General features: G+C 47.1%; 1 protein-coding gene across 7 annotated transcripts in view; it reads right to left on the bottom strand.

Moving 5' to 3' along the window:
• frya (furry homolog a (Drosophila)) overlaps window positions 1–12,198 on the bottom strand; it is a 59,538-nt gene that overhangs the window by 22,229 nt on the left and 25,111 nt on the right. For all 7 annotated transcript variants that reach the window (XM_076977343.1, XM_076977339.1, XM_076977340.1 and 4 more), the window contains exons 13-29: window positions 11,025–11,133; window positions 10,565–10,651; window positions 10,216–10,387; window positions 9,957–10,089; window positions 9,668–9,775; window positions 8,388–8,625; window positions 8,062–8,244; window positions 7,897–7,980; window positions 7,136–7,395; window positions 6,860–7,049; window positions 6,589–6,713; window positions 5,504–5,561; window positions 5,091–5,182; window positions 4,712–4,884; window positions 2,362–2,522; window positions 699–809; window positions 1–145 (exon numbers count right to left, since the gene is read on the bottom strand). The exon at window positions 1–145 is cut by the window's left edge and continues 10 nt beyond it. In XM_076977343.1, the coding sequence (XP_076833458.1) occupies window positions 1–145; window positions 699–809; window positions 2,362–2,522; window positions 4,712–4,884; window positions 5,091–5,182; window positions 5,504–5,561; window positions 6,589–6,713; window positions 6,860–7,049; window positions 7,136–7,395; window positions 7,897–7,980; window positions 8,062–8,244; window positions 8,388–8,625; window positions 9,668–9,775; window positions 9,957–10,089; window positions 10,216–10,387; window positions 10,565–10,651; window positions 11,025–11,133 (2,429 nt within the window). The remainder of the gene's footprint in view (window positions 146–698; window positions 810–2,361; window positions 2,523–4,711; window positions 4,885–5,090; window positions 5,183–5,503; window positions 5,562–6,588; window positions 6,714–6,859; window positions 7,050–7,135; window positions 7,396–7,896; window positions 7,981–8,061; window positions 8,245–8,387; window positions 8,626–9,667; window positions 9,776–9,956; window positions 10,090–10,215; window positions 10,388–10,564; window positions 10,652–11,024; window positions 11,134–12,198) is intronic.

The raw sequence follows: 12,198 nt of genomic DNA, 5'->3' as shown, positions 1-12,198 counted from the left end.
AGACGGTGGCGATGGCCCTGAAGCAGCCGGTGGTGAGCGGGTGGGTGCCGGTATAGCAGCGGTCCACCGCCCAGCTGAACAGGTTGGTCTGGTCGGGGTTCAGCTCCAATAGCAGCACCACCACCTCACAGCCCAGCTGGTGCACCTGCAGAGACACACCACGCAGACCAGCACCGCTCCGTAAGGTCAGAATGCAATAATAATGCATGTCGTCAAGGTCTCATTCAAACACGGCAGGAGCAGAAACATGACCGTTTAAGTCATCAAGAGTGAAGTAAAGCCCTGGAAGAGGGTGAGTTGCAGCTGATTTAGCACAAAGAAAAAGACCAAGGGGGACCCAGGACACAGGGAGACCCAGGACACAAAGAGACCCAGGACACAGGGAGACCCAGGACACAGGACACAAAGAGACACAGGACACAGAGAGACCCAGGACACAGGGAGACACAGGACACAAAGAGACCCAGGACACAGGGAGACGCAGGACACAGGGAGACCCAGGACACAGAGAGACACAGGACACAGGGAGACCCAGGACACAGAGAGACACAGGACACAAAGAGACCCAGGACACAGGGAGACCCAGGACACAAAGAGACCCAGGACACAGTGAGACCCAGGACACAGGGAGACGCAGGACACACCAGGTCTTTTTGGTGATTTTCTCTAGATAAGCACTGTGCTCAGTGGGTACCTACCCGAGTATCTTGGCAGGCCAGAATGTTATCCAGCCACTTGTAAAGGTATCCGTCTGGAGAGAGACCCACGCCATCGAACACGGGGCCGCAGCACAGCACGGACGACATGGCCTGAGACATGGACAGACAGACACGTTCCAGAACTCCTCAACCAAGAATTTATACAGCGTTTTATACTACGACTGGATAAAAGATCACAGCAGTGTTTACTGGACACATATGGACTTACTAGCTACTACTGGAAATGCTTCACTTAAGACTCTGTAATTAGAGTCTGTAGCCAATCTGTGGCCATGCTCAGTCTGTACTAGCCATCCTCTAGGTCTTCATTGCTGGACAGTCTCTGACCCCAGGACCACTGTCGGCTGCATTTCTGTTGGTGTACTACACTGAACCCAGCAGTGACACCTGACCCACACACCAGCTGCCCGGCCTCATAAACACCCATCAGCTCAACACCCACAACTAATACCATTCTGTGGTGTGAGTTGAGTCTGTCGTCCCAGTAATGTCTGGTTAGCAGATGACCAGCGGCCAGTAACTGACCTGTGATGAACAGGCTATCGTCTGACTGAGGGGCTGTAGCGTTTTCTCCCATCAGTCTACCTCATACAGGGACCAGTGAGAACCCACAGACTCAGGACTGGTGTTTCCCATAATCCAGCAGAATGGTGCATTATGAAATACCACAGCAAGGCCTTCTGGGAAAGCACAACCAGGGAGCTATCACAGCTCTGTTTTGCGGAACATAAGCGCCCCATGGCCAAAAGGCACAGGAACGGAACGAGGAGGTCTAACGCACTCATATTATATTCCGCTTTATGTTTTCAACCAACCTAAGGCTCTGAAATTACACGCGCCACACAAGAGCCACGGAGCTGCAGGAGCTCGGATTACAAACCTCTCACTGTCACTGAATAGAGGTGAAGGAACACTCAGGAAGTTGGAGACAGACAGGCACACACACACATGCTCCCTCTCTCTTGCTCGCTTTCATCCACACACACACACACACACACACACACACACACACATGCTCCCTCTCTCTTGCTCTTTCATCCACACACACACACACACACACACACACACACACACACACACAAATAGTTCAGTGTTGAATGAACTTAGCAGGATCTTTTGCCTCTGGTACAGAAACACACCAGACAGCATGTGTGTTTACCCATCGTCTGTCAGTGTCGCTGACATCATGAACACGGGCTACCCCGAGTTCAAGTGCAGGACAAACAGGACACTCGTCATTAAGGCGGGACTTCCACCAATGCGACTGGGAACATATCAAACCTGCTGTTGTCCCTAAACAGCTGTCCAAATGTTCTAAATTTCCAAGCCAAGATCTTGATATGTATTCAGCTCTATAAGTGACCTTGGGATGTTGAGGTTAATAGAATGATATTTTTAAATTAAACCACTGCCTGGAAATATAACCACTGTGGAACTTTTGAGAACAGAACTGTTTCTGCTCCTAAAAACCTAAAGATTTTCATTTATAACCAAAATGTGGGTAAAATATCAAAATGATATTGACAGCATTATCGAAAGTACTGCAAGTAAGCACTGACTACATGGAAACAAAGGCTCTTATATGTTGAATCCAATAAATAATGCCAAAAGAATAAGTCTAGCTAGACCGGTGATCCATTACCTTCAGGGCACAGTACTGATATCGAGTAATCTGGTGGTTCCTGTCGCTATAGCGATCCAGGGGTGTGAACATGATGCTGAAGGGGCCAGCCCATTGGCTGAAAAGGATGAAGAGGTGATGCCGTAGACTCTGCTGAGGAAACAGGAAGCGTCGGTGGTGCACTGTGGAAGGGGGGGGGAGTAAGGGAAGTGACCTCATCAGTCCCATCATATGATAATAAAACACTGAACATGCGCTTCTTTATTGCAAACCGGTGTTTCAGACAGACAGTCAGACAGACAGACAGGTTTGAATGATGTGGGTCACACCAACTACTTCTGCATGGCATCCTGACGTCTGGTTGCGCGTGACTAGGGTTGCAGCGGTAACCGGTTTCACGGTATACCACGGTATTAAAATGCACGGTTACCATACCGTGTGCGTTTGCTTATTACCGGTAAAAAGCAAGCCAGCGGAGAAACTGACCCGCGCATGCGCAACTCCGCTCCGGTTCAGCTACTCAGCACACAGCGGTGAGAATGGCAGAAAGTGCATCAGACTTAATTTTTTTAACAAAAAAAAAAGCTAAACTAAAATCAGCGGCGAAAATGACGTAATCGCGGTGGCTCCGCCCGTGCGCGAGGGTCTCACGCGCTGTCGATTCGCGAGGTCGTGCCCCTCTGAATTTTGTAACTTTGCGCGCGCCGCGCCTCAGCGCAATGAACAATGTCATGTTTGCAGGGTTCATACATCTTTATAAGGTGGAATTAAAGCACTTGTACGTCACTTTCCCAGCACCTTAAACTTAATTAAGTTAAATATTTATACATATACTCGAAATAATTCGCTTTTTCATCACATTATTTAATGGTTGTTTACACCCAATCTCAACGTCTTCACGTTCTCTCATGTTTAGTCCTGGAATTACAAGAGGCTCGTATTTGTTAACGTAATACAAAAGAACTGCGGAGTCGCGCGCTACGGTCACTAGTGAAAGTATAAACCTAGCTTTTATGGTCCTTGCTTTCACTGGATGTGAAAGACGCCATTAATTTACATGCGTTCATTTTCAAATTCTAACGTGCCTGTTTTTCATATGTTAAAACCAGACTCAGTGTGAAAGCCTTAAAATAGAAATCTCTATTGTGAGGGTCATGTCAGAAATAAATCCTCTCTTTCTGCAGTATCTGGTTATATTCCAACTTGGCAGTACAACGGACGTTTACAACAGTTGTTGATCAGACACTGACCCAGGCTCAGTTTATCAGATATTAAATTATTTAAACTTAAATAATTATACTGAAATCCATGATTTAGGTTTCTCAAATTTTGCAGTATTTATATAAACATGTGTACAGCTTTTTTTTTATTTAAAGGAGACATTTTGTATACAATTGTTCCAGGTTTCTACAATAAATAGTTAATTGAACAAAAAAAACTTGTTGTAATTTCTTTAAGGGTCAGTGTATCTTTTAATAATATACAAACAAACTGTGATACCGTGATAACCGTGATACCGCGGTATTGTCTGAGACGGTTATCATACCGTGAAAATCTCATACCGTTGCAACTCTACGCGTGACTCTTTAGAAGGAGGTGCGGAAAGGCCACATGGCAGTCTGGGCACAATTGGCACAGTGTGAAGGGTCGTTTGCCCCCTCGCTGCCCGACGCCTCTGCCATTTTAGGCATGGTCTCTGATGGGCGGAGCCTAAACTGCAACCTACGACAGTCCTCCGTGCAGACAGCACTGACCAAAGACCAGGACCTGTTGCCTAGCAATGGATTTCTCTTCCCAAAGCGTGGAAATGAGAGACTGTCTCCAAAGCAAGAAACAGACTGATTACCTTCCCTATGATGGCCTGACATTTAATATATGAACAATATTGCATATCATGTTGATTTCTTATTAGGGAACAGATAACTGTTCTGTCTAAGGTTTTTAAAAAGAAAAAAATCTATAAAAGCATGTAGAGATTCATATTTCTCAAGGATGACTACTGATATGCACAACATATGGTTTTTCAGTAGTGAATATCACTAATGTTAGAAAGACCCAAACACATGCTGCGTTATCACACTGCAATTTTCGCATGAAAATGGGACATGTAGAATGAACAGGATTTGTACATATGGACCAGTTTGGTTGCTGTAGAACATGTCTATGCCACAGAACTGCCTTCAAAAGGAGGCCACAGCTCTGCATGGCAAACTATGATAAAAGAGTCGGCCATTGCCACGTTCTCTGAACAGTGGTGTCGGTTCTGAACTGCAGTCACACAGTGACGTGGAACTGAAGGAGCTGTGTCCAGCTCTGCAGGACATGGTGTGGTGAGTGTTTTTACTTATGTGCAGGTGAAGAGGGTCGTTACCAGGGACACACTGGATGATGTTGGCCAGCATGGCACTGAAGTGAACTCGAATGTCTCTGAGAATCTCCACGTCTTTGTCATTCTCGGCTTCCAGGAGCATCCTGGTGAGGTCCACGTATTCCAGAAACACAGCGCCAAGGGCCAGGGTGTCACGTTCCAGGGCTCCATTAGTGCTGAGAGAGGGGGGGGGAAGATAAAGGGGGGGGGGGGGGGGGGGGGGAGATAAAGGGGGGGGGGGGCAACAAGAAAAAGGAAAGAAATCAAAGTTTAATGTTGTACGCTATGAATAATAATTTGAAAAATGATACTGTGAGGGTAGCATTGTCATTTTTTGCACACACACATGCACACACACACACACACTCACACACACACACACCTGTCGCTGATGACCCCTGCGTCTGCCAGCAGCTCGAAGGTCCTGAGGAGCTGAAGTCTCAGCTGATCACGTCTCTCTCTGCGTTTCTTATTCTGATACAGAGCAGGAGGTTCTTAGCCGTTACGCAGCTCTTCCACACGGCCACACGGCACTTTCTGATGTTTTACGCTACCGTTCATTTAAGACAGACCAGCTCGATTCTATACATGTCAACTGTGAGACACACACAGTACATTAACAGGCTCCATTTCCTGACTGTAAAAGGACAGCTAGCATTTCACTCACTTTAAGAACAGGAAGCACACCTATTGTTACTCGGTATAGAGACTCGGTATAGAGACTTCCACCGTGTTTGTGAAGATAAACATGTGATGTAAGACCTACACGGTGAGCATTAGTGCACAAACACTGACCTCTGGTCTCCTTTCCAAGGCTTCCTTCATCAGAGGCTGCAATTCCTCTATCAGGTCTCTGCAAGAAAAACACCACTGATCAAATGGGTCCAGCAAATCGATACACTCCAGAGTTACCAGCACAATTATTTTGATTCATATTAATACTTTAATGATTCTGGGAAATGAACTTTGTAATGGGACCCTGGGTCAGTTCTTCAGAAAGCACTGCCTGTTTATTTAGAGTCAGCGATATTTGATCTAATATTAAATTGACCAAGGATCAAAATGGTCAATGGTTCCTGCTGTGTCCGGATATAATTAGGTTTGTATGTCTGGTTTTCTGTCTGTATGAAGAATATTTAATATTATTATTTAATTATTACGGAGTTGCTCTCTCTACCATGAACATCATTTGTTATCCAAATCTCTCACCCAATTTCAGGCACTTTCCAATTCACCTTCACACAAATTTTTACTTTGCTGTGGACAGGCATGGGATTCAGAACCACACCAGGGATGTTAACGATTCAGAACCACGCCAGGGATGTGAATGATTCAGAACCATGTCAGGGATGTGAATGATTCAGAACCATGTCAGGGATGTGAATGATTCAGAACCACACCAGGGATGTGAATGATTCAGAACCATGTCAGGGATGTGAATGATTCAGAACCATGCCAGGGATGTGAACGATTCAGAACCATGTCAGGGATGTGAATGATTCAGAACCATGTCAGGGATGTGAATGATTCAGAACCACACCAGGGATGTGAATGATTCAGAACCATGTCAGGGATGAGAATGATTCAGAACCACGCCAGGGATGTGAATGATTCAGAACCACGCCAGGGATGTGAATGATTCAGAACCATGTCAGGGATGTGAATGATTCAGAACCATGCCAGGGATGAGAATTATTCAGAACCATGTCAGGGATGTGAATGATTCAGAACCACACCAGGGATGTGAATGATTCAGAACCATGTCAGGGATGAGAATGATTCAGAACCACACCAGGGATGTGAATGATTCATAGTGAAATAGAAGGGTTTGTAGAAGGGTTTGAAAGTAGCCGTGTGGCTGTGAACACGGACAGCGTTACCGGAAGACGAGGGAGTTGGCCCGGCCGAAGCCCAGCACCAGAGCCTCGGTGATCTCCACGCTCTCGGAGCGCATGAGCGGCACCAGATGTTTGAGGAGCCAGGCTACCGACGGAGACCCCACCACCTGCTCCGCACCAGACGCACCGACCAGCACACAGAAGGAACGCATCAGCACGCAATAAAACATTCGCAGCATAACGACAAACGACTTTTTTTGCTCGTTAGCGAAGCAGCTCGGGGCTCCGTGACAGGAGTCACGTGTAGCTTCACCTTGCTGTCAAAGCTGCCGCCGGCATCTCCGGCTACGTTTATGACCTCGGGAGTGGAGGCTCGGAGGTGCCCGGGGCCTGGCACGCCGGGCCTGGCCGTGGCGAAGCACAGGATCAGGTAGTTCCTCCACAGCGCCACATAGCTGTCGCCGGGGCAAGCCGCGGTCGTCTTTTTGGCGTTCGCCGGGTTGCTGGGAAACACGGCACAGGCGAAACGGCTTCAGCAAATGTCCTCCGTGTCCGCGGCGCGAGGCGGTGGGGAGAGGGCGGGACTCACCTGGGCTCCACCAGGGCCGTGAGCGGCTGCAGGCGGGTGAAGCCGCAGGCCCAGGCCTGGCCGAAGGCCGTGGGGCAGTGGCGGGGCAGGTGTTCTTGCCCCAGCAGGCTGTAGAGGCACAGGGCCCAGGGCTCGCGGGATGCCTGGGCCGACACCCACACGCGTGATGGGCTGTGCACGTCGCCCGGGCCACACAGCAGCGTTCCGCTCCACTCCACCAGACACTGCAGGTCAACACGCTGACCTGTGGGCAGGGCCGCCTGGGAAGATCACAGAAAACATACACATTTATTAGGTATATTTATTATTTATTATGTCATAAATATTACATGTATTTTGCATTATAAAAAACTAATTCTGTCAAACAAAAATGTATACAAAATTTGCCCCCAGGCACGAAGGTCTGTGTTGTGGTTGGGGTCAACGTCAGAGCTCAGTCAGCGCTGAACGAAACGATTAAATATTTACAAGTCCTATATGAGCAATGTGTCCTATATGAGCAATGTGTCCTAGAATAAAAGTGCACTGAGACACTGAGTAGTTGTCCAAGAGTCCAGCTGAATATCAGAATACAGAGAAACTACAGTCCAGGTAATAAAGTGCGTATTAATTCATAACCAGGTCGCCCAAACAAGTTCACACAGGCTGCAAACAGAGGCGGCTCTGTGGCTGCACACAAACATCTTGTGTTCCCCCACGGCTCCGCCTCACGGGGCGTGTGGCATGCAGGGGGCGGGGCCACACCGTACAGAGTCACTCACCGCGTTGCTGACCACATGGGCGAAGCTCTCCAGCACCACTGGGCTGGCCTGGTCCAACACCTCCAGCACGGGCCTCTCCACATCCTGTACAGAGAGCACGTCAGCATTTCACATATACACATGAGAAGACACGGGGTGTCTGAGAGGCGTCCGTGAGGGTCTGACCTCGGCGTTGCCGACGGCGAGGAGGAGAAGGCGGACCTCTCGGAGGATGGACACCGCCAGCTTGCGTGTGGCCACGTGGCAGGAGCAGAGCAGAATCAGAGCCAGGCCCTCCAGGGCACGGAGCCCGGCACAGGGGGGGCCACGCTCACCACACAGCCTGGGGCCCGGAGCAGCCTGCAGGAACTAAGACACACGCAAAGACTGGTGAGCACACCCAGGTACAAATCCGCAAAAAAAGCCCTCATTCAAACACATAAACCATCATGCTGTCTATCACCCATCCCGGCCCACGCTAGAACCGATCTGACTGCATCTGCGGAGGCCACCTCGGGGTGCAGGCTCCTGCCGGCGGTGAGGAGGGCCAGCCTCCACTGGGTGAGGAGCTGCAGGAGCAGCTTGGCCGAGGAGTCCAGCAGGGCCTGGTGTGCGTCCGGCACCTCCCGCAGCAGGAAGCTGTTGTAGCCCAGCAGAACCTCCTCCCTCCAGTCCGGGAAGTCCACCAGCAGGCTCTGCAGGGAATTCTGGGCTATCAGCCGCAACTCGTCATCCATGTGGATGGTTAACCTGCCGACACAACATGCAAAGTCATATCCAGGTCAAATTCAGGTCATATCCAGGTCAAATTCAGGTCATATCCAGGTCAAATTCAGGTCGTATCCAGTAGCGTACAAATGGGGATTAGTATGTGTATCCCAGAGTAACTGTTGTCTACATCCACTGCAGCTACTGTCAGCAAGTATCTGTTTAAGGTGTAGCAGAGAAAATAATGACATGAATAATTCTGTACCATTTCATTGATTTTCTATGCTATGCTCACAAACTTCGATTTCCACAAAAATGCTAAATGTAGCTTTTCTGAGCTGGAAACTTAACCTTGTGACTCAATGTTAAATGGCAGTAAAACCAGATAAGCATCTGATTCGATGCAATCAGACTGCATATGATGACACTGAGCAGAAAAGCATCTGATGTCTGATGATGTTTCACTGCACATGTGACTGAATTACAATGTCCAGGAGAAACATTTCAGCAGAATGCTCCGTTTTCAAAGGGCAGTTTTCTGAAAACCCAAATCCCTGAGCTGGAAGACCACAAAATCACAGATCACCCTAAATCTTCAATCCCATTATAACAGGCTTTATTTTTCAACACTTTTAAATAATAAATAAGGCCCTTGCAGCTCTCTCATCAGCATGCATGCAGGGACCTACTCAGAGATCTGGAGGTCAGGTGAGTCTGTGAGGTTGACCCCATGGCTTAGACCTGAGGAATTAGGTCCAATTAGACCACTCCAGTGCTCGGATTGCACTGAGCCAACCGATTCAACTGCAGGCCAGGAAGAGCTCATGTTACGCTGGTGTCACTGGGAAACCTGACCAGCGGGGCATTCATCAGGGCAAGAACCTTTGTACTCTCTCTCTGCCTCTCTCTCTCTCTCTCTCTCTCTCTCTGTCCCTCTGTTTCTCTCTTACATGTAAAAACATGCATAGACATATCCACACACACCTATGCTGATACACCCATGCACACATACACCTACCCTGTCATGTACACACACACACACACACACACACACACACACACACACACACACACACACACTCACCGAGACAAGAGGTCAACAAGCTCCAGCTTGGTCATGCCTTCAGGAAGGATGCGGGGTATGGCTGCCACACACGTCCTGAACAGGTCGATCTTGGGTTTCCTCTCACCACTTGCAGGTCACACGGCCGTATAAAACAGATCAGCACTTCACGATTACATCAACGATTCAGCACGGTTCTGCATCACTGATGTCCAAGTAGTGCTGTATAGTTCTCCCCATAAACACCAATGACCCGAAGCAGAATATACAAGAACTCGTCTAAGTGCTGGTGTTGCTGTGTCACACTCACGTGATCATGTCCTCTGGTTCCTTGTTGAGCATCTGCACATTGGTCAGCATCATACAGCGACCAACGTCCTTATCCAAATGTCTGAGGATGCTGTCCAAAGCTTTCCGAACTTGAGAGTAATAGAGAGACATTCCTAGACGGACGAAGAACACACGCACGCCCCCACACGCACAACACACAGTTCTTTAACTTGCTCTAACAATATCAGCGGTGCTTACGCTTAACCCCTGCAGTACACCCCCAGGATGAAGGTGCACACCTATGGCTTTGGCCTCGTTCTCCGTGAGGGCCTTGCTCAGGTAGGTCTTCCTCACATGCAGGGTGTTGCCGGGCGGCAGCGTGGCCCCGGGGTGTGGCATAGTTGGCTCCGCCTCCTTCTGCTGCATCCTATCAGCAATGACCAGGAAAGCTCGCAGACCGATATTCATCCTCTAACACGCAGACAGCGTCGTTAGAAACATCAGCACCACACACTCAAAGTCCAGTATTGTGCGCTAAAGAGTCTCTGGATGGCAGCACATGAGGTAAACAATCTTACGCAGATATGAAAAGCAGAACAAATGATTATAAGGGAGTTTTGGTATATGATATCTGAAATTTTCATGCACCTCTGGGTTTAGAGTAAAGGCTTTTGCAGGTTTTCCAACACACAGAAGATCAAAGACGACTTCTTTCATGGCGAAATCAAGCCTCTCCTGTAAGAGAGAGAACAGGCCATGATAACACCTGCAAGATCACGTTCCCTGTTGTTAAACAACATCAGCTGTAGTGGAATAACTCTGGTCACAAAAATACAGCATCCAGAAAACTAACGTCATGACTTATGTACAATTCACAATATACAGAAGATTATAAAGTATAAATTACAATACATTTAGTTTAGACCAATTCGAGAGCACTACATCTGTGATCCATTTAACCTGTACATGTTTGTGTGTGTGTGAGTGTGTGTGCGTGTGTGTGTGTGTGTGTGTGTGTGTGTGTGTGTGTGTGTGTGTGTGTGTGTGTGTGTGTGCGTGTGTGTGTGCGCCCATTCTGTTGAGTTTTAATCTTGAAGGATTTCTTTACCTGAGCAATGAACTGGATGATCTTGACGAAGATGTTGAGAGGCATGTCTCTAGGGACGACGGCACGCGATCCCCTGGGGAACAGTGTGCTCACAATGCTGTTCAAACGCCTACGGCACAAAGCAACACAATTTAAATACACGATATAAATACACATACATAGCTAATGAAGAAGCTCTGTTTCTCTGGAAATATATATATATATATATATATATATATATATATATATATATATATATATATATATATATATATATATATATATATATATATATATATAATCTCTTAATCTCACTCTCTCTCTTTCTCTCTCTCATATATATATATGGAGCGTGATGGAGGCAATGAACAGGGCTTTACTGAAAACTCCCTGACCCTCTCCTCCCTTTACCTCACCATTATATTACAACATTATATAAACATTATATAAAACATTATATAACATTATATAAAACAACATAACTGAGGCGCTTTATATATATATATAATCTCTTAATCTCACTCTCTCTCTTTCTCTCTCTCTCATATATATATATATATATATATATATATATATATATATATATATATATATATATATATAGCAATCTAGGCTAGCTGATGATACCCAACACTGCTCACAGGCCAAGGCATAGTGAAAAAGATCAACTATAAATGGCATATCATTACGTCATTATGTCATTATCAGCATGGCCTATTTCACCAAACATCTTTCATTTTAGGACAAGGTTATTTTGGGATTAATTAGTGTTTGCCAGTAGCCCAGTCTGACCTCTTTGGAGCAGGTATGTGGATACAAGCTTAAGTGGCTAGGGCACATACACAACACACAAGCGCCTCAGTTATGTTGTTTTATATAATGTTATATAATGTTTTATATAATGTTTATATAATATTGTAATATAATGGTGAGGTAAAGGGAGGAGAGGGTCAGGGAGTTTTCAGTAAAGCCCTGTTCATTGCCTCCATCACGCTGCCCAGAAGAGTTGTGTCTGGCTACAGAAGGGCCATGCATCTCCTAGTGAAGACCTTGCACCTCCACCACACATCTCCTCTCTCTCACCACCGAGGCCTCCACCCTGGGCCTCCACCCGGGACCTCCACCCAACTGCAGCTCCACCTTCGACAAACATCCTGCCGCCACAAGGCTCTGGTACTGTGCTGAGCTATATTTA

This window comes from Brachyhypopomus gauderio, chromosome 16 (assembly GCF_052324685.1).
Source record: "Brachyhypopomus gauderio isolate BG-103 chromosome 16, BGAUD_0.2, whole genome shotgun sequence".
In the NCBI taxonomy this organism is placed as follows: Eukaryota; Metazoa; Chordata; class Actinopteri; order Gymnotiformes; family Hypopomidae; genus Brachyhypopomus; species Brachyhypopomus gauderio.
The sequence above is the reverse complement of the archived record's forward strand: the minus strand, read 5'-3'. Positions and strand labels throughout refer to the sequence as shown.